Consider the following 23,004-nt stretch of genomic DNA (forward strand, 5'->3'; position numbering starts at 1 on the left):
ATAGATGGCTTTTTAGGAACCTTGGAAGCAAAGATATCATAAATTGTGAGAGGCTTTGGCAAATGCCTGGCTGAAATCCAGCATGCTATATGAACAGGTAAGAACTCACCTTTGTACAGAACTTCAAGGTTTGTAAAGAACTTTCATCATGACAATCCTGTGAGGTTAATAGGGGAAAATCTCTTTATCACCCCCATTTTACAGATGGGTGAACTGAAGTTCCAAGTGGAACAATTCTTGCCCATGGTCACCCAACTGGTAAATTTTCCAGCAAATACCCTCAGAGCCATAACTGTCTGAAACTTTACCTGAGACAAATGTGATTGCAGGGAGGGACAGCAGTACGATCTGATAGGGAATGAGGGAGGTGCGGCAAAGGATCATGGATCAAGAGAGAGATGGGACCTCAAAAGACATTTAATCTGACCCCCTCATTTTACAGATGAGGAAAATGAGACTTAAGTAGGTTAAGTAACTCATCAACATCAGAGTCAGGATTTGAACTCAGGTTCCCTGACTTCAGAGGAAATGCTTTTTCCATTGTTCCACATCTTCTCTCAAAATAGCAGAGACAGCATCTCATTGCTTAGAGGGCCCTGCTGGGATGGTTGTGGCTTAGACCTCCCTGCCTCCCCCTGGAGAGAAGTATGCCTTACCTTGCTTCACAAAGCCTCATTTGCCAAATATTCTTTCTACCACCCAAATAGAGGCATCAGAAAGGACTTCAGCAACGACAAAAATACAGGTAGGTTGGGGGAGGAAATGAATGACTCAGAGGAGGAGCTGAGGGTCAACATTTATTTTTACTTGGGGAAAAATGCTGCTGATCACCATATCCATTTTGGCACTTGCGAGCAGACAACCAGTAGTGTTTACACTGCAAATGTGACAGTTCACAATTCCTAGAAAAACATACCGAGTGTGGTTGGGTGGGGAAATCTTCACAGCAAAACAATAAGAATAATAATTAATAATAATAATTTTTGAACAAAATTAAAAGTCCACGCAGAAGCACAAACACCAAATGGGAACAGGAAGAGTCGCACCAGGATTCCACACTAGGTCCAGAAGAAAGTTTGAGCAGGGCAGGAAAAAAGGAGGGAAAAAAGGGAGGAAAAATCTCCCAGCACCCCTAAGCCAGAAGTGCTCTAATTAAGTGGGTTTCGAATTTAGCCTTGTAATTAGCAATCAAATTACAACCCAAGAAAAGCCAGAGCATAAATTACATAGAAAAGCTTTGCTCAAAATAAAGTGAAAGATCTTCCTAATGTTTGTTTCCAAATGGCAACACAAAAACCTTAGCACATTGGGGCTGCTAGTTTGTGGACCTGCCTGGACAATGTCTGCTACTTTGCCCTTGACTCTGAAAACAAGGTTATGGGCAATCCAGTAGCCCCTGGCCTCCAGAAATCCTATCAGAGAAATAAAGCATAACACTCCTAGTTGGGTGAGTGGTGGTAAGGAGAAGAGGCTCTAAGCCTGGCCAGCTAACATTTCTCAGAGAAATACCCCAAAATTGTGTATAGTATTTGGAGAAAGGGACCTGGGAAACCACTCAGACTAGCTTGGAAGGAAGATACCAATGGGCTAATACTGGCCTCAGGATAGCCTTTTCCCCCCTGGTACTTTGGAGTGGGATCTCCACATGTAGAGAATCCAGTAGGTGCTCTCTAAGTAAAGATGGAAGAAAGACCCACTTTCATGTTAGGATAGAGAAGGAGGGCTCATATACAGAGTGCATAAGATGCCTCCTCATCATCTTCCTCTCTCTTTGTGATTGGGGTAGGGAGGGAAGAAAGGAAGTAAAGTACTTGAACAAGACATGTCCTCCTGGTTTCACTCAAAAACAATTGGAGTTGACTAAAAAGAGCAGGGGGAAGGGGGGGAGGGATGGGCGTATACAATGCTTTTAATACTTTAAGTGATTACATCTACCCTAAAAATTACAATCCTGTTGTATCTGGTTTCTGCCCTGTGTCTCTTATTGCTGAGAAATAGGCGGCTCATCCTTAGCTTTCTCTGCTTCCTTCAAGGCATTAATTACTGGTAACCAAGGTGAAGGCAGTTCAGGGATGGTTTTCTTGGCTTGAGTTAAGTGGTTAATAGCCGTGTAGAGACTTCCTCGGGGTCCTGATTCCTGCTCAGAATAATACATCTCTAGAGCTGCCGGAGTACAGTGCTTGTGCTGAGAGAGAGAGAGAGAGAGAGAGAGAGAGAGAGAGAGAGAGAGAGAGGAGATTGGTTGGTTGTCAACTCATGGAGAAGTAAAAGCGATTCAGTCTCAGAGCTAGAAGAGGCTTTAGAGGTCATTAGCCCAGCCCAGCCCAGCCTAGAACAATAATATTCACTGTAACAGCCCTGACAAATGGTCATCCAGCTTCCAATTAAAAACCTCCAGAGATGGAGAACTCACTACCAAGGGAGGAAGCCCCTTCCATTTATGGACAGCTCTCATCATTAGGGGCCAAGCAGCAAACCTAATCTCTCTAATATCAGTCTTTCAAATGTTTAAAAATAGCAGGATTGTTGCCTCTAAGTGTTCTCTGGGCTAAGAACCTCTACATCCTTTGCCATTGTAGTTAGTCTTTTCTCAAAATACTTCAGTATATCAGTGTCTTCCCTAAAATTTGATACCCAGAATGGAATACAAAATTCTAGATGTGGCTCAGTGGAACAGATCACTACTTCCCTTGCACCGAACACTACACTTGTATTAAATAGCCCAAGACCACATTGGCTCCTTTGGCTGCCATGATGCACTATTGACTCATAGTGAGTTGGCAATTCATTAAAATCTTCCAGATCTTTTTTTATGAACCATTATCTAACCATACTTCTCTTGTCCAATACTTATACAGTTGGTTTTTTGAACCCAGGTTAGAACATTACATTTCATCTTTCTAGATGACAGATTCATTTTTTTTCTTAGTCACTAAAAAAAAGGGATAAAATAGAACTTGACCAAGAATAGGTCCAGTTGAGATTAACCTGGAACTACTGGAAAATAAAGGCCTAGAAACTTAGACACAACAGAACCTAGAGACTTCACCTTACTGAACGGATAAGAGTAATATGAATGACTCTGATTTCTTTGGAACATGCTCCAGTCTGTTCCTTACTGTCTGATATCAAGGGTATGAGTATTCAACTTACCCAAAACCTAGTCCCTAGAAAAAATATATTTGCTCTTCTTTGGTCCTTTTGGGGGCTCTTACTAACAGATATTTAACCCTTGTTCATGCTGAGTTGAGTGCAGGTAATCTAAAAACAGTTTATTGGTCTCATTTATTTTTACTTCCTGTGTGTCTACTAAGAAAAGGGTAGGCTAATAAGACATCAATTCATGTTCCTTTTGATTCAGCTTTTCTTTCTTCCTTCTTGCCAGACATCCTTGGTCCTTCCTGACTCCATCTACTCACCAAAAGTAGTAGGACCTACAAACCACTTCTTTGCTTCCAAGAGGAATTGGCACTTTTTTTCTGAGTGAGTCTACTGAGACAATGTCCTACTTTGGGATGATAGATTTCTGGCCACTTTAGGGTTAAATGTGATTCCACTTAACTTAGTTGTAAATTATCTGATGCCTCTGAGTCTCACCTTCAAGTCTGAATTTGAAGTAAAAAGCCTAAAACTCAATTTCGTGTGGATTCCATCCATATCTCTTGAGATATTAAAAAAAAAACAAACCCACTGTGGAATAATTGCAAGCTCCTGCACACTCTTCTTGTCAGCCTTTGATTCAAGATGAGATTTATTGAATTCCCTTGTATGATACCAAAATGTTCACACCACACTTTCCTTTAACTTTATTTCTTAAAGTCTACATAAAAATGACTGGTTCTGAAGAAGTTAACCATCACATTCCAGCATAGTACCAAAAGGTCTCTGATGCCTGGAATTTTGTAGGAAAACTGACATGGTTAATTTACTTCACTGGCAAAGCTGACCCATCAACCTCAAAGGCACAAGCAGAGATTGCATGGGTAGAAAGGGGAGACCAATGGCAAAGTATACATGTCAGCCTCCAAGGCAAAGCATCTGAAATTGGTAACTAAGGCAGAAGGGTGGGGGTAGGGGTGGAGTGTTGTCTACTCTGGAATGATTAATAATAGCTCACATTTGTATAGCACTTTACAGATTGCATAATCTCATTGGACCTTCCTTGTAAGGTCATCATAATTATTATTCTTATTGAGAAACAAGTCTGAGACTCAGAGACCCTAAGTAGCCTAAAATAATGTATTTAATAAATGTCATCATGACTTGAACGCAGGTCTTCTGACTTCACATCTGCCAGTGATCTCTTAGTTGCCAAATCTGGTGGTCTTTTTTCAGGCCTAATCCTTTTCAACTGATCAGTTTCATTTGACATTATCGACCATCTTCTCCTTTAGATGAACTCTCACCTCTCTGGGGTTTTGTGGCATCACTCTCTCTGTCTCTGTTTGCCTCTCCTGTATGACTGCTCGTTCTCAACCTCCTTTGTTGGATCATCAACGTTAGAGTTCCCCAAGGCCTTTTCTTCTCTTTCTACACTTTCTCTCTCTCTCTCTCTCTCTCTCCTCTCTCTCTCTCTCTCTCTCTGTCCATCAGTTCCCATATTTTTAACTTTTCATCTCTAGGCACATGATTCTCAGATTTATACAACCAGCCCTAGTCTTTCCACTGATCTCCAGTCACAGATCATCACTTACCTGTTGGAAATTCCATACTGGATTTGTCTCCCCAGTGTCTGTCATCTTGTAAGTGTTTTATAAATTCTTGTTGATTGAGTGATATGAGGGAATATGACAAGAAGTATAAAGGTAGAAAGGCCAAGGGAGTGCTTAGGGTAGAGTAGTCCAGTGCCTATAAAATGGGGCAACATGGACTAATACTGGAAAGGCAGGAGGCACTATACGATGGTAAGGTGGCATTTTTCAGACCAGACAAAAAAGGTTGATCTTTGGTTAGAAACCATTGAAGGTTTTTTGAGTACAGGCATGATGAATTTAGATCTATACATAAAGAAGATTCTGGCAGGTTGAAGGATGATTTGGGGTGGGGGTAATACTCTAGCAGTGGGAAGACCAATGAACAAGGTAATAGTCTAGAGGTGTGTAGTAATAAGGCTCTGTACAGGATGGTGACATAGAGAAGGAATATAGATGGAAGAATGGATGGGAGAAATGTCTCGAGGTAGAATGGACAAGGCTTGGTAACTGACTAGATATGGATAGTGATAGAGAGGGGACACTTAGGTATAAATTAGATGACTCAAACATTTAGTACTGAATGGCACAGAGTGAAATCAAAGGAAAGAAAAGTTTAGACCAGGGTTCTTAAGCCATTTTGGGGGTGTCATGGATCCTTGTGGCAGTATGGTGGAGTCTACAAATGCTTTCTCAGAATAATATTTTTAAATGCATAAAATAAAATACATAGCAGAAAAACAAATTTTAATAAAATACAGTAATCCATTAAAAAGGGGGGAGGTCATAGAACCTAGCTTAAAGACTCCTGGTTAAGAGGGAAAGATAATAAACTCATTATCTGAATGGTTACATTTGACAAGTCAGTGGAACCTCAAGGTGGAGCTTTGCTATAGGCAGAACATTAAAGCTGTGGGTTTGGCTGGAATAGCCCTGAAGGTCTCTTCCAGCCCTAGAACTGAATCCATCTCCCATAGTATTGAGGGGTCTAGTGTGGTTTATACCAAGAAGTCCAATAATACTGTGAGGGTTATATCTCAGAAGCTAATCTTCACCTGTAGATTAATACCTGCTTTGCCTACTAGTATAAATCTAACAGCATTTTTAGAGATTAAGATGAACCGGATCATAGCCATAAAGATCTCGACCAGTCTACATATTATATAATTTAACTTTTTGATAAAACTAGTAGCATATAAACTAAATTAATTAAATTAAAAAAATTATTAGGTCCTAGTGACTTTTATACTACATAAGAAATATGTAGTACTTGTAAGATATATATAGTATTAATAAAACATTTATTAGTATGTGGTTCTAGGAGGATATTGGCTAGAATAAGCCTGGAGATAAAGAACAGCAATAGAAAACCAGTGATTAGCTCAGAGATTGGTGGAGCCATTTCCATCCACTAGTCAGCTATCTTAGGAAACAGGGACTGTGGCCCATCTTTTGGGGAGGTTTGGCCTTGAAATTCTGGAACATCGGTTTATGAGAGGAAGAGGTCTAAGACTCATGTTAAGAGAACCCCCTACCCAATCTAGCTTGCTGGTTCTAAATCAGATATGAGAAATGCCCTTTACAGGGCAGCTAGGTGGCACAGTGGATAGAATACCTGCCCTGGAGTCAGAAGGACCTGAGTTCAAATCCAGCCTCAGACAATAGTTGCGCGACCCTGGGTAAGTCTTTTAATCCTGATTGCCTCCTCACCAAAAATGCCCTTTATCTAACTAAAGTATTGATTCCACTCAATGCTGAGGAGGGGAAAGAAAATATAAGGATCAGCCAAGAGATAGGAAGATCAACACTGACATCATGATAACGCATTTTAGATGTTCTTTCTCAAAGATCTCCCCAAGTTAGCTTGATCCAAAGCAGTTGGCTTTATTCTGTCATCTGAGTTCCGGGTCACAGATGCACAATGAGTCCTGAAGTGTGGTTTGAAGTGAAAGGAAGGGAACTGACATTTGTCCAGCGGCTACTATGTGCTCTAGGCATTATGCTAAATGCTTTACAAACATCTCACTTGTTCCTCAGAACTACCCTGCAAGGTAGGTACTGTTATTATCCCAATTTTACAGATAAGGAAACTGGCAAACAGTAGTCAAGTGACTTACCCAGGATCACACAGCTAATAAGTGTCTGAGGTCACATTTGAACTCAGGTCTTTCTGACCTGAGGTCCAGCACTCTCTTTATTGAGTTACTCAGCTGCCCAAGGGAAGAAGGATCCTGGGTTGATTTACCAGCTTCACTGAGACCGTGACAGGGAATGTTTAATTCAGTTATACTTCTAGGTTTTGTGGACTTAATGATAGCCAATCAGTGATCAATAGCTACTGTGGAGACAGCATTGCTGGGTCTGGAGTCACGACCCCAGATTGCATCTCTGATTGACCACAAACTGCCTTGGTTCCCTCTCTTCTTTCTGGACCTCAAGTTATATCATTTGTAAAATGAAGTGATTGGTTTTGATCACAGGATGAGAGGACCTGGGTTGACCTTTGTCATTTCCTGGGTCATTGGTCTCACAGCCTCTGATCCTCTCAGCTTGATATCACTGATCCCTTTCAGCTCTGACATTCTCTGATTTATGACTCATTTATTATGGGAACATGCATATTACAGCTGTATTATAGACAAAAAAGCATATAGCCTGTCAACAATTTTCACAGCAATGGTCCCAAATGAAATCGTTAATATGCAGCGTTGGGGAATGTCTCCCTTTATATAAGGGGAACAAATGAGCTGGGTTATTTTCTGTGCTATTTAGAACCTTAAGCTCCTCTCACGACAGAGGACATCTGCCTTTGCAGCTGCAATTAGAAGTATTTCTAAAAGGGATGTTTGTAAGTTGTAATTTTGTCAATGGAATCCCAGTATCCTATTTACTTCCAATACTTAGATTTTCTAACACACTTCACTAGCCTGGGCTCCATAGCTCTCCCCACCCACTAACAACTTTGTCATCACCTCCTGATTTACCTTTATGTTGATTTTAGATCATTTTATATAATTTTTCATCTGAGTTTGAAACACCTAGGGATATATGCAAATACCCATAAATTAAAGGCTGCATCTGAGTTATGGCAACAAGGCAAGGTTATGTGATTGATAGAAATCTGTCCTTAAAAGACAGATCTGGGTTCAAGTCTTACCTGTGACACAAACCAGCAATGTAAGCTTGGGCAAGTCATTTAATTTCTTAATACTCCAAGCAATTATCTAAGACTAAGTTACAAAGAAGGTGGCAACCTGCATTAGTAGAAGGAATTGCCTCACCCAGAAGTTCCCTGTACCAGTGAATTAAAAGGTCCATCCTCTCTCCCAATAGCTATAAGGCAAGGTATCATCATAGGCAAGTTAATTCTCTCTAGGCCTCAGTTTCCACATCTCTAACTATGGGAAGCAGATTGACTCATCTTTCAAGGTCCCTTCTAGCTTTGACATTCCAAGCTGCTAATTGTATGATTCTAAGACTGAGCTTGCTAGGTAGAGGAAAAATGGTAGGAGAGGGAAAATTCACAGGAAGGGGAAGGAAATGATAATTTATTAAAAACTGCTATATGCCAGGCACTATGCTAAGCCCTTTACAGATAACATCTTATTTCATCCTCACAGCCCTGTAGGTAGGCGCTATTACGATCCTCATTTTATAGTTGAAGAAATTGAGGGAAATGGAGATTGAGTAACTGCCCAGGGTCACATGGCTGGTAAGTATCTGAGGCCAAATTTGAACTCAGGTCTTCCCGACTCAGGACCTAACAAGTTCTATCCACTGCACCACCTTGCTGCCTGGGATGAGAGACCCTTTCTTGAGGAGGTAGTGTCTTCTTAGTTTCTGCAAAGAAAATCTCAGGTAACTGTGTCCTAATGAATATTCATATTTAATAAGAATTTCTAACCTCTGCCATGCTCCAAACATTTCTGTAGGAAAAAGGAAATGACACCAAAATAACCTTATACTAGTGACCTCTTCCAATCTTGTTCAGATGACTCAATGGTGTGTGGATGCATAATCCTAAATTCTTAAAAACTGTGATGAAGGGCTTCCAGCTCTACCAACTCATACCCAAGATGATGAAGCTTTAAGCCTGGGCCTACTCATGGATTGGCATCTGAGAACAAGCCTAGCTGTGCATAGAGAAGCCTGTCCCCAGAAGATCAATCCTAATGTAAATAATTTTAGCTGCAACAACTCAGGGAAAGTGTCTCTGAAGGCACAGAGGGGTACTTTTTTCAGGGGAAAGACTGCCCACATTAGATTAAGCATGAATCTTTTGAAGCATCATGAGCTTAAGGGCTGGGACTAGATTTATAATTTCATTGGCATAGGGATCTTTTTGATTGATGGATGTAAATCCCTCTTCCAATACAGGTTGGCAGCTAGATGGTCCATTGGATGGAGCAGTGGGCCTGGACTTAAGGAGGCCTTTGTTCAGAGCTGGCCTCAAGCACTTACTATCTGTGTGACCCTAGGCAAGTCACTTAACCTGTCTGCCTCAGTTTCCTAACCTGTAAAATGAGGATAATAATAGTACCTACCTTGCAGGGTTGTTGTGAAGGTCAAATGAAATAATATCTATAAAGGGTTTAGCACAGTGCTTGGCACATAATAGACTCTTAATCATTCAATTAAGCTTGTAGACAAGGTTTAAAGTTTAAAATGCTTCAAGTCATTTGATGAATCCAGATAATGAAAAGAAATAAGATTATTTGAAAGAATTAGACACACCTCAGGCCTAGGTATATCAGGGAAGGCATTCAAGGAAGAAAAGCAGGCACACTTTGCAAGTACTTTGAAGAAGGAGACCCTTGGGCCTATCACCAATGTGCAAGAAGGCAAGGGAAGGGGGATCCCAGAAGGATTACTGATTTTAGTAATATGTTTCCAAACAGAAGAAAGGGTTGTTAATGGAGAATAAATGCAGAGGTGTGGCATAGTGTTGCAAGAACCATGTCAAGAGTACTGATGCTTAGAATAAGCTACATGGAGGAAAAGGGGAGGATAGGACCCTCACCCAGGCAGTACCTATAGCAGAGAGAAGACAGATCTTCTCTATACTTAGTTTACTTTTTTTTTCTCTGCCAGGAAGAACAATCTTTGGAAAGGACAGAACCAACATCACAAATAGGAAACCAAAACTCCAAATAAATAGGGAGATAATAAGATGCTACCTGGAAATCTGCAAGGAGCTAAGTGACTCGCCCCAGCTCCAGGAAACATGCTAGGTTACAAATGGTTCTGGTGAATGTGGTTGCTTAATTAATGTTAATGATATTTAGAAGATTGTGGAGAATGGCAAATGTCCTAAATTTCTTTTCAAGGATCGGTTTCCTCATTCTTACCTTCCCTGTCCCCACCCCGCCCACCTGAATAGGATCCCAGAAGGTTAAATCTGGAAGGAATCTTAGAGACCATCTAGTCTCATTCCCTCATTGTACAAATGAAGAAACTGAGGTCCAATGAGCCACAAGGTCAGTAGTATGAGAATGAGGCATGGCCCAGGTCTAAGTTGGTTTTGCCCTCCAACTACTCCAAACTACTCCACTTTTTAAAGAAAGCATAAGGCAAACTTCTTCATGTACTCTGTAACACTCCCCACACCAAAATGGTCTGTTTCTGCAATGGAGGTACATGGAGTTTACAAACATAAAATGGTAAATAGTCACCGTCATACCCCATCTGCCTTTATTACATACAGGTACACAGTGGGAGATAGTGGAAAGAGTAGCTTGCCTGGGTGGGGGGAGGGGTCACTTAAAACCTGGTCTCTAGGCCTAGCCCTGACACTGAGTCTCTATATAAACTTGGACAAGCCATTTCTCCTTTGACCCCCACTTTTCTCATCTGTAATGTAAAGAAGCTGGTCTTGGATCTCTAAGACTCTAGCTCCAATATTTTGTGATCCCACGACCTTAAGGGGAGCACTCATTGAAACTTCACTCTTTTTGGTTTAATGTGCCACATTTAACATGCAGGGCACTCTCAAGGCCCCTAAAAATCTCCAAAATGTCTGCTTTGGACCATTAGAGCTGTTGGAGTCATTCAATTTGTAACTTTATTCTTGCTTTATCTCCATTTATTGCCAAAACCTGATTAACAAAAGCCAATGGAGGATGTAAAAACATCAGAAGTGGGTACAGAGAAGGGAGGTGGGGGAAGAGGAGAGGGCCAAGGGAAGAGTTTAACAAGGAAGAGCCAGGCTCTCTCCAGCTCAGGACAACCAGCTTGATGCCTCACCTTCAAAAAGGCAGAAAGGTCCCTGTGATCTCAGTGCATCAATAGAAGAGGGAGATGCCTGAAGCCCAAGGATGAGGAATTTGAAGGGAAAATGTCTTCTCTCACATCCAGTAGAGCCCCACTGTCTGCCTCCTCCAGGATCCCATATGGGAAGGCAAGCGTGTTCTCTATACCTCCTGTGATTTTGCCCAGTTTATTTTGGAATTAGCCAAGGGACACAGCTTCCAACACCTCACTTGGGACACCAGCTTCCATTTAAAGCATCAGTAAAGTCCCCAGATAGTGTGTCCCAGCATGCTCTGCATTTTGTTTCATCCTGATCCTCCCAGGTGTGCTATCAGACCGAAGAATTTCTCCTCTTGCTCTGAACATTTGCCAGATGGCACAGTGTGGGTTCAGCATGGGAGTAGGGAAGAGAGTGGATGGGGTTGGAGCAGGGACCAAAGGGAGAGAAGGAAATTAACTGTGAAGGAAGAGGTTTAAGTGCACCCTAAAACAAATCCCCAAAAGGATCCCCTTTAATCTCATTATTCTCCCACTCCAACAGCCATTGGTTGTAATGTGAACTCCCTTCTCTTGTATTTCCCCTGTTTCTGCCTCAGGTTTTTACTCTTCCCACCTTCAGGTGGCAGGAAGGAGATTTGCCAAGATGTTCCTGGCCGGGCCATCAATTTCAGTAGGGGCTGAATGAGCCTTCTCAGTCACCTTCAACATTAGCAGTGCCCCTTAATCACAATTTGTATAGTACAAGTATTATGCCCATTTTACAGGTTAGGAGACTTTGGCATAGAATAGCTAAGTAACTTGTCTATAATCACACAAGTCGTTAGTGACAGAGCTGTTGCACAATGCACAAGCAGTTGGGTGACTCAGTGGATAGAGAGCTGGACCTGGAATCAGGAAGACTTGAGTTCAAATCTGGCCTCAGACGCTTACTAGCTGTGTGACCCTGGGCAAGTCACTTAAATTCTTTTTGCCTTAATCCTCTGGAGAAGAAAATGGTAAACCACTCCAGTATCTTTGCCAAGAAAACCCCATAATGGGGTCATGAAGAGTCAAGCACAATCGATTGACGGAACAATAACACTGTACAGCGGAAAGAGGATTGGTTTTGTAGTCAAAGGATCTGGGGTCAAATCCAGGCTCTGCAGCCCACCTGTGTGATTTGGGATACACCATTTATCATCTCTAGGCTTTGGCATTCTCACACCACGAAGTGAGAGAGGTGAACTAGATGACCTTGGAGATCCTTCTGGCTCTAAGCTTATGATCCCATGATCTCTCCAATGCCCTTCCAAGGCACCTTCCACTATATCCCAGCATCCCTTTGGGAATTGCAAGTAAAAAAGGGAAACTGAGACCTAGAAAGGCAGGATTATTTTTTAAGTTCAGTTTTTCTGTCTGTAAAGCTGAGCGTACCATCCTCTTATAGCAGAACTAGTGACAACATTTCAAAGCACTTGAAAATTAAGAGAAAGATGTGATGTTACTGTCCCCAAAGGAGATTCTCTGAATAAGAAGAGAGGAGTTTAGGCCCAAATCACTTTGCTGGAGGGAATAGGAATTTGCCCAAACACTAGAGACTGGTCCTTTTGAAATTCACTTAAACTCAAGGATCTTATTCAAGACACAGAGTTAATGAAGAGAGAAGGAGAGAATGAAATCTGAAAATTAAATCCCTTGATAAAACACATTCATTTCCGACCACCTCGAGTTTTCCAAAAAGCTAAAACACAGGAGTGAAGGGAATCAAGTCATCCCCTGTTTCATGTCTTCTTTCACTTTATCATGAAATTGCCTAGTGTTTGAATGATCAGACAAACACTTATTAAGCACCTTCCAAATACAAAGAACTGTGGTAAATGCTGTAGAAAAGGAAGGTGAGGTAGGGAGAAGTACTTAAACTTCCCTAGGGTTATACCTGTGGATCACAACAAAGTGTGTTACGTCCTCAAAAAGATGGGAGTACTATATCATCTTTCTTGTCTCCTGAGGATCCTGTACAAGAAAGATCAAGAAGCCTCTTGATGAGGGTGAAAGAAGAAACTATAAAAGTTGGCTTGAAGCTTAACATCAAAAAAACAAAGATCTTGGCAACTGATCCCATCACTTCCTGGCAAATAGAGGAGGAAATGGAAGTAGTGTAAGATTTGATTTTCTTGGGCTCAAAGATCACTGCAGGTGGCAACTGCAGCTATGAAATTAAAAGACACTTGTTCCTTGGGAGGAAAACTATGGCAAATCTGGACAGCATACTAATGAGCAGAGACACCACCTTGCTGACAAAGGTCCATATAGTCAAGGCTATGGTTTTTCCAGTAGCAATTTATGGCTGTGAAAGTTGGACTATGGGGAAAGCTGAGCACTGCAGAATCAATACTTTAGAACTGTGGTGCTGGCGAAGACTTCTGAGAGTCCCTTGGACAGCGAGAAGATCAAATCAGCCAATACTTAAGAAAATTAATTCAGACTATTCACTGGAAGGTCAAATACTGAAGCTGATGCTTAAATACTTTGGCCACATAATGATAAGATGGGACTCTGGAAAAGATCCTGATGTTGGGAAAGATTGAAAGCAGAAGGAAAAGGATGACAGAGCATGAGATGGTTAGATAGTGTCATGGAAGCAATGAACATGAGCTTGGGCAGACTTGGGGAGACAGTGGAGGATAGAAGGGTCTAGTGTGCTATGGTCCATGGGGTCATGGGGAATGGGACATGATTGAATGAATGAACAACAATAACAATAAGCTTGTACCTCCTCCAGTTGCCTTCCAATTAGAATAGCTCATGCATCTATAGAGCTTAATGCTTATAAAACACAGCTGTGACAAAATCTCTGGAAGGTATGGAGTAAAAGTGTCATTATCCCCATTTTGCAAATGAGGAATCTGGGGTTGAGAGAGATCAGTGACTGACCCAGGGTCATACAGCAAGGATCAGATCCAGAATTCAACCTCAGGTCTCCCAACTTCATTTTTCAGACTTTTTCTTTACCACTAACAGATAAGGGCTTCCAGGAGACCTTAAGGGTTTAGGTTGGAGGTGGGCAGAGAGAGCCGAGGGGGAAAAGGCCTTACAAGATCTACTCTCTAGCACTTTTTTTTTCCTTAGTGGACATAAGGATATAGGGTGAGCCTTGCTTAGTTGGTCTGGAGTTATTACTGTCTCATATACAATGAAAGATCAACCTTAGGTTAACCTGGAGTAGCCGGAAGAAGAGGAAATGACAAGGTCTAATGCACACAGCACCCTGGACAGCAGCTTTTCCTGACTACCTTGTTGGAAGTAGTAAACCAGATCATCTGGTCTTAAAATATTTTATATTCCTCTAATGCACTTACATTCTAATTTGTATTATATTTATTCACATCCTTAACTTATGGAGGCTACAGTCTAGGAAGGGGACAAGGACAAGAATAGTGACAGAATGCATGGGCCTTAAGGATGGACAACAGTTCATTTTTTGGCTTTACAACTCCAGTACCTGGTGCTGTGGCTGACACATAGTAGGAGCTTAATAAATGCTTGTTGATTGATTTGCCTTTTTTAATCTTTATAACCCCACCCACATCACATTGCACATGGTAGGTACTTAAATATTTTTCAGATTTATTCTGTGACTCTGGGCAAGTTATTCGATCTCTCCTGGCCTCAGTTTCTTTATCTGTAAAATGAGGATAATAATAGCACCTACCTCATAGGGCTGTTGTGAGGATCAAATGAATGATTTTTGTGAAGCTCTTTGAAACCTGAAAAAGGCTATAAAATGCCTTCTTGTTGATGTTATTATAGAAAGGCAGCCCGATAGAATGCTGGACTTTATTTGAACCTAAGCCAAGAACACCTGAGTTTATCTCCTGTCCCTGATACTTACCAGCTGTGTGAACATGGCCAAGTCATTTAACCAATGAGTCCTACTTTGTTGTTTTTTCAGCCATATCTGATTCTTCATGATCCCATTTGGAGTTTTCTTGGAAAAGATTCTTGGAAAAGTGATTTGTCATTTCCTTCTCCAGCTCATTTTACAAATCAGGAAACTGAGGCAAACAGGGTTAATTGACTTGCCCAGGGTCACACAGATAGTAAGCATTTGAAGCCAATTTTGAACTCAGGTCTTCTGGACTCCAGGCCCAGCACTCTATCCACTCTGCTGCCTAGCTGTTCCAGTTTCCTTGTCTCTGAAATGAACTTAATTGTAATATTTATCTTACAGGGTTGTAATGAAGGTCAAATGAACTAATGTACATAAAGTGCCATATAAATGTCAGCCATTATTAAATATGGATATGGGTCTATGGAAATTGCAGAGTTGCTTAGAATTATTAACATGCCTGTTTGTAGAATCTTGCAGTTGGCTCCATTCAATAGTTGGTCATCAATGGCAAAGAGTCCCCAACCCCTTTCAACCTGTCTGAACAATTTTCTGAAGCAAAATGTTCTCTAGGAAACAGGAAGTGGAGCTCCCTCCCTGGGGGAGGTGCTTTCAAAGTGTACACAATGCAGCATTTTCACCTTACCTTAAACACAAAGCCCTCTGGGCAGCTTAACTGGTCATACCAGAGAGCCTTGTACATGACCAGCATGAGGAGACAGGCCAGGAATGCCATCGTGATGAGAATAAGCCCTGTCAACTAGGAAGAGAAAGAGGGGCAAAGGGAGGAGAGAAGAAAGAAAATGAGTGAGCCCAATTTAATAAATCAAAATAGCACAATAAGAAGAGAAAAGGCTGTTAAAGGGAAGGGTTGGGATGGTTGAGTAAACTATCAACATCTCACCCATGAGATGCCTTGATACCTTAACAAGGGGAAGAATAAGTATCAAACAACCAAACACTAGATTTAGAGGGGAATGACTTCAGACAAGGTGGAGTAAGATTGACAGGAAAAGTCTTCAGATTGGTGGAGGAAAATTAGTCATGTCTTTTGAGTCATCTATAAAATAGAAGATGAGTTCAGGACACAGTTTAAATGAGCATCTTGCCAAGATTCCTGCAAGTGGCAAATGAAAAGAGAGTGTTCCAGCTAAACTCCAGCTAAGCTGGAGTGGGGGTGGAATGAGGAACACTTTGGCTTTGACCTTGGTCTACATGGGCTGCAGGAGAACCTTGTGATTTTTGAAGGATTTCCAGGACTTCTCATCTTCCCATTGTCATCCTAGCAGTGTCTCTAGAATAGCAAACAGTCAAGTCTGTCTTGGGATTTCAAGAAGAGACTGAATATAATCCATAACTCTACAAAAATCCGGGTGAAGAAACAACACCATTTCTAAGGGGAAATTTCTTAAGGAGTCCATGAAGGGGAGAAAAGAACTTCCAGCAATGAGGACAAGTTATCCTTTTGAAACATGTTCTCTCTAATCTCGAGCCCACTTTCCTTCAGACTCTGTACTTGTTGGAAAATTTGTCATAAACTTTGGGGAGGGAAGATGTTTTGTACCAACTACTGGCTTCCTTGCTCTCCCTCAGTTGTGGTCCTCTATCTCCCAACTCTCTGACTTCACATTGGCTATTCCCCATGACTAGAATGGTCTAAACTCTGACCCCTTACCTCTGCTTCTCAGTTCCCCTGGATTCCTCTGAGTTTCTACCTTCCCTAAGAAGGTGATCCTGGTCCTTAGTGAATGCCCCTTTCTAAAAGCAACTTAAATCTGGTTAGAATTTTTAACTAATAATTATGTCAGGAAGCACACTGGTGGGGGCTCATGGGCTATAGTGCTGGAAAAAAATACCCTTCCGGGCCCCTCAGAAGTATCTCTTAAGCTGAACTCTTGGAACTCAACTGATCAGGATGGAATGCTTGTCTCAGAATATGTTACATAAATATGAAAGCATCACTACTGTGGTGGGGTCAGTATCATATAATGGAGAGAGAGAGAGAGAAAACGCTGGGGTTGGAATCCAAAGACCTGACCTAGAAACCAGCTATCATTTACTAGCTGTATGACTTTGGGCAAATTATTTCTTGTCTCTGGTCCTCAGTTTCCTTGCCTGTAAAATGAGTTGAGAGTATGGAGCATCTGACTAGATGATTAATAAATCTTCCCTCTGTAGAGCTTAGGAACGTAGCTTTGTTGTTCTTTTTGGAAATCAATAGTTCGGAACACCGTACCCTATTAGAGCTCTTGAACTAGCCTTCTAAACAGGGGAATTCCCATAATCAATTCCCATAATCAATAAGTGAGTCAATAAGCATTTATTAAAAGCTTACTATATGTACTAGGTGACACAATGAGTAGTGCACCAGCCTTGGAGTCAGAATGACTTGAGTTCAAATCAGGCCTCAGACACTTGACACACTTACTAGCTGTGTGACCTTGGGCAAGTCACTTAACCCCAATTGCCCAGCCTTCCTCCCTTAAAAAAAGTTTACTATATGTCTGACACTATGATAAGCAATGAGGATACAAAGAAAAGCAAAAACCAAAAACACAAACTTCTTTGTCTTCAAGCAGCTCACATTCCAATGGAGGAGACAAAGTATAAGTAACTAGGTATTTAGGAAATGCATTAAAAGAAGATAATCTGAAAAGGGAAGGCACTAGCACCTGGGAGGGACCAGGAGAAGGTAGGATCTGAACTGAGCCTTGGAAGAAGCCAGGAGAACCTAGAAACAGAAGTAATGGGGCAGACCATTCTAGGCATGGGAACCATCCAGTGAAAAGTCAGAGTTGGGACATGGAGGCTCACATCTGAGAGACAGCAAGAAAGCCAGTGTAGCTGACTATAAGGTACAAGAAGGTTGGAAAGGTAGGAAGGGGCCAAGTTCAGAAGAGCTTTAAATGCTAGAGGACATTACAATCAATCCTAGAGGTGATAGAAATTTGTCAGGAATCTGGCCACTTAGCTCAGCCTTCTGGGGTGAGGGGTTGGTTTTTCATCCAAGAGTTCTTGTTTGTTGACATGTGATAATGGAGAGGCTAGATATCAGTTAAGACATCCTCTTATTGTGTGACCTGGCACAGGCCATTTACCCTTCCCAGATGCCAGTTTTCCCATCTATACAATAAGGGGGTTGAATTAAGTGGCCCTTGTAGTTTGACAGTCAAAGGGTCTAATCTAATGCTCTGATATTTTTGGTTTCAGGAATACAGTTAGAAAACTTCTGCCAATGTAGATTGGCACCTTGTCTGCAACCTGGGAAAGCTGTCAGGGGCATTTAGTTGAGTGAGTTACTCTGGGTCCCACAGCCAGGATGTGTTAGAGACTGGACTTGACCCAGGTCTTCCTGACACTGAGCACAGTTCTCTATTATGCCTAGATGCCCCTCAGTCTATTGCTTTGAAAAATGTAGGTTCACTATCAGACATTTCATTAAGAGATACAACTATTTTAAACAGATGCATTCGACTGGGGTTTCTTAATCCTTCTCAATTCAGAACTTATTAAGCTTCTTAAATAGAATAAATTGCTTCATAAGATAGTGAGATCCCCAGCACTGGAGGTCATCAAGGGGAGGCTACATGGTGACCCTTCAAAGTTGGTGCAGTGGGCAGACACAGATTGGATTAAGTGACCAGCCAAGTTCCTCTCCATTTCAGAAGTGCTATGCTCCTAATTAATTGCCTGAAGCCCAGACTTTTCTTCAAACGTGACTGTCAGTACAAGCCTTACACAGTTCTCTCTATAGGACCTTGCCATCATTCTGGCAATGTATCCTACAGAAGCAAACTTTGATGTGTAAACAAGATTCATAAGGCAAACAATCCTTCATAAAGCTCAGCAATTAGAGAACCCTGAGGCTCAAAGAAACGATGAAGGGCCATTTTGTCTTGTTTATGTTTTCAAATTAGGCCAGCAGGATGTAACCGGGAAAAAAATCACTGATCTGGGGCTTCTGGAGACCTGAATTCTAGCTCCGTTAGCTAGCTGTGTGACTTTGAGCAAGTCACTTCCCGCTCTGGGCAGCTGTCCTCACTTCTACACAATGAGGGGCTTGGAGAGACTAGGGTCTTTGAAAGAGTTGGCTAAAGCAGAGGTTGGCTGCTAGGTGGTGCCATAGTGGATAGAGCATCAGGCCTGGAGGCGGGAAGATTCCTCTCCCTGAGTTCAAATCTAGCCTCAGATACTTACTAGCTGCATGACCGTGGGCAAGTCACCTCACCTTGTTTGCCTCAATTTCCTCATCTGTAAAATGAGCTGGAGAACGAAATGGCAAACCACTCCAGTATCCCTGCCAAGAAAATCCCTGAATCTGACACAATACAGCAAAAGCAGAGGTGTTGACTGTCCTTGAAAGCAACCCTTAACGCTATTGAGTGTGGTCAGAACCAGAATAAAATGGAATCGAGAAATTTAACAAAAGAAACAGAAATACAATAAATAATGTTACTTTGTGGTTTTCTAAGGTAATAAGTGGTGGCAGGGAACCATTTCTATTCAAATTTGACACAGCTGCTCTACAAGTCAAGAAGACTTGAATTCATATCCAGCCTCAGATACTAGCTGTGTGACCCTGGGCAAGGCATTTAACCTCTGCTTTCCTAAGTTTCCTATTGTGAGGATAAAATGAGATGGAGTGTTTAGCATAGTGTCTGGTACAGAGTAGCCACCTATTAAACCCTTGATCCCCTCTCTTTTCTTGACTCCCTTCTAGCCGACACTCTCCAGCTCAAATTTAAGTGCATGTCCCGACACCTAGTTCTCCATGGAAATAGATTAATCTGAAAATGGAAGATGCATGTTAAACCAGCCTTGTTCTCTCAATAGTAAATGGATTCTCTACGTAAGTTGGAATTTATCTGAAGAGGAAATTTTTACCATTATTTATTTTTAACATTTATTTTTAATTTTGGGCTCTAAACTCTCTTCCTCCTTCCATCCCCTCCTCTACACGTTGAGAAGGCAAGAAATGTGATATCAATTAGACATGTGAAATCATCCAAAACAGGTTTTCACATTAGCCGTGTTGCAAAAAAAGAAAAGCAAGAAAAATAAAGAAAGTGAAAAAAGTGTGCTTCAATCTGCATTAGAATTCATCAGTTCTTAAAGAAAAAAATTTTAGCAGCCTCCTCCAAGGTTGGGACTTTGATCTGCATATTAATTTGTGGAAGGAGTAAGGAAAGGGCCTGGACCAGGAAAGGCTGCACCATGCTGGATCCTTGCTCGTGGAGCAACATTTGGTGATGTGTTCAGATTTGACATTGTAAAGCTTCTGAAGTATCAACTCAGAGGAGTTGGGTTCAAATCCCACCTTCTGTCACTACCTGTATGACCTTGGGCCAATCCCTTCACCTCTTTTGGCCAAAGAAGGACTCCATGCCCTTTGAGGTTTCTTCTGTTTTGAAATCTAAGCTCCCATGATCCTACTGTGCTGAGAAAAGGCATAAAGTCAATCTGTAGACTGATGTTCCTGATCCTAGTTCGAACCAAAGTAGGAACCTGAAGAAAACATGCATGGCCTTTCCCACAACGCTCATCTTGTCAAAAAGTGGGAGTTCAGATTTGTGAATGACCCTAAGCAGGTCATTTATCCTCTATGTCAGTTTGCTCATCTGTAAAGTGAGGAAGTTAGACTCCATGGCATCTAAGGCACTCTCCAACTCTAAATTTATTTTCTTTTGATCCTATAAAAATCAGACAATACATAAAGCTTAAGTGAAGAGATGGATTAAATATGGCCATGGACACTAGCCTGGGGTGAGGAGGGTATGTATGTTGGGAAGAGCATTAGGCTTAAGGATTAGAGGACACCATTGAACCTTCAAGCTGGAATAGTATGAATCCATCTCAGCCAGCCCCTTCATTTTACAGAGGAGAACATTGAGGCACATAACATTAAAGCCTTTCATTTTACAGATGAAGAAACCGAGGCCCAGAATGAGGAAATCATTCTTCTAATTTCACACAGATGGCAAGTTACTAAACCAGGACTTGAGTCTCTGTTTTCTGATTCCAGATTTGCTATGGAGTAATTGTCATCATGAAGGGCAAAGCACATGTAGTGACTGAAAGGTTCCAACTCTGCTTCTCTCAATCTTTTCCAAAGGGCTGAGCCTATTTCATTTTTGGTCATTAGAAATGTGATGGAAAGATTCATTTGCATAGCTTTGCAGTTAGGTCAATGACCCTAGGCTCAGTTCTAAGAGTTAATGGTGTTCTAATAAAATGATGATTTTTTAAAAATTGTATCATCTATTCCCTTTTAGCCCCGATGGAATTCCAAAGCTAGTCTTTGGACTTGGTTAAGAAACTTCTCTTGGCAGCCTTGAAAGCCTACTTCATACCCTGGGAACTGAAGTACCATTGAGGCCATTTCATGCACACTTGCCTTCAGTTGTTCTGCAGAAGTCTGATGAACAAAGCTCTAACAGGATATTGAGTATAATGGTGAAACAATATCTCATCATTTCTCCATTCATGCCTGATGATGCCTTAGAGGGCTTGCCTGCTCTATGATCCTGGCATAATGAAAAAAGCATTAGCTATGGAGTCAAAGGATCTGGGGTCAAGCCCCGCCTGTGATGCTTTCTACCTATGTGATCTTGGGCAAATCACTTCCCTGGGCCTCAGTTTCTTCATCTGTAAAATGAGGACGTTGGATTAGATGGCTAATGAGATCCCTTACAGCGGTAGATACGTGATCCTCTGTACATGTAGGAATCAGATCACTTAGCTTTGCAGTATAAGTGGTCCCCAAGGCTTGGGATGAAAGAATAAGAGAGTCAGGGTCTTGGCTAAAGAGTGTCAGGAGTAGGGCGCAGGGGGAAAGGAGGAATAAATTACAAGGAAGTAGTCAGAGACTTTATTCTTCCAGAATGTGGTCATGGTTTTTCAGGTCCATGGTTTTTCATTGTTTTTGTTTTTTTCTTTATGGGGAACCTGGTCCCCTAGACTAATGATGAAGACAAAATTAATCCTAACCTTAATGGGAAATCTAGGCCACGTACACTATTTGGATTAGACTCAGAGAAGTGGCTTCAGAATTCTTCCCACGACATGCCAGGAAAGAAGAGTTGCAGGTTACCCAGATGATGTCAGAGAAGGGTAATTTGCTTGATGTCTTTCAATCATTTTTGGTCATGTCTGACTCTCCATGACTCCATCGAGGTTTCCTTGGCAAAGATACTGGAGTAGTTCGCCATTTCTTTCTTCAGCTCATTTTACAGATGAGGAAACTGAGGCAAATGAGGTTAAGTGACTTGTCCAAGGTCACACAGCTAGTAAATGTCTGAGTCCAGATTTGAACTCAGGAAGATGAATCTTCTTGAGTTAAATGACTTGCCCCAGAGCCACACAGCTAATAAGTATCTGAGGCCAAATTTGAACTGAAGAAGATGAGTCTTCCTGACTCCAGGTCCAGTACTCTATCCACTGCACCACCTGGCTGCTCAACAATAGAGAATAATAGAGTTGATTAAAGTCTGTTCTTCCCTAAGGAGGCAGTAGCTGAGAAGTCAAATAAAGAAATAAACATGCATGCCTGATATAGACTCTAAAACTAAGTGTGGTATTTTAGGTAAGGAAATGTCAAGATAAAAAGAGTTCAAATCCTGCCTCAGATAATTACTAGCTGTGTGATCTTGGGCAAGTCACTTAACCTCTGTCTATTTTGGTTTCCTCATCTGTAAAATCTAGATAATATTTTTGAAGCACTTTGCAAACTTTACGGCACTATATAAATACTACCTAATTATCTGTGGAAAGATGCAGTGTTGGAGAGAGACAAAGACAGGTCCTAACTGACTTTTATTTAATAAACGTGGGCTGGTCCTTGGCAATATAAAAATAAAAATCCTCTGCCCACAAGGAGGTTTCATTCTACTGAAGGAAAAACATGAATATAGGTAAATAAATACAAAATATATAGAAAGTAAATACCATATAATTTGGGGAGGGGAGAAGTCCTTCCAATGGGGAAGGCAAAGGATTCTTGTAGGCTCTGGTAAAATATAGAATGCTTCTGGAGTTTTCATGTTTTCTTATACAAAAAACATCAGACCAGCTGACGAAAGTGGGCCAGTAAATGCCTAACTCCTAAGTCAAGGAGGGATTCTCACAAGGGCTGGGAGGTTTCCCCCGTGGAACCAGCAGAGAGGTAGAACAACCACCCTGGTATTTAAAAATAAAGTT

General features: G+C 41.4%; 1 protein-coding gene across 1 annotated transcript in view; it reads right to left on the reverse strand.

Annotated features, from left to right (window-relative positions):
- Positions 1-781: 781 nt before the first annotated feature.
- The window catches only part of CALY (calcyon neuron specific vesicular protein), a 116,775-nt gene continuing 94,552 nt past the window's right edge, over positions 782-23,004 (reverse strand). Inside the window, exons 4-5 of the mRNA XM_036735868.1 lie at positions 15,455-15,568; positions 782-2,185 (exon numbers count right to left, since the gene is read on the reverse strand). Of these exons, the coding sequence (XP_036591763.1) occupies positions 1,982-2,185; positions 15,455-15,568 (318 nt within the window). The 3' untranslated portion in view covers positions 782-1,981. The remainder of the gene's footprint in view (positions 2,186-15,454; positions 15,569-23,004) is intronic.

Source organism: Trichosurus vulpecula, chromosome 8 (genome assembly GCF_011100635.1).
Source record: "Trichosurus vulpecula isolate mTriVul1 chromosome 8, mTriVul1.pri, whole genome shotgun sequence".
NCBI lineage: Eukaryota > Metazoa > Chordata > Mammalia > Diprotodontia > Phalangeridae > Trichosurus > Trichosurus vulpecula.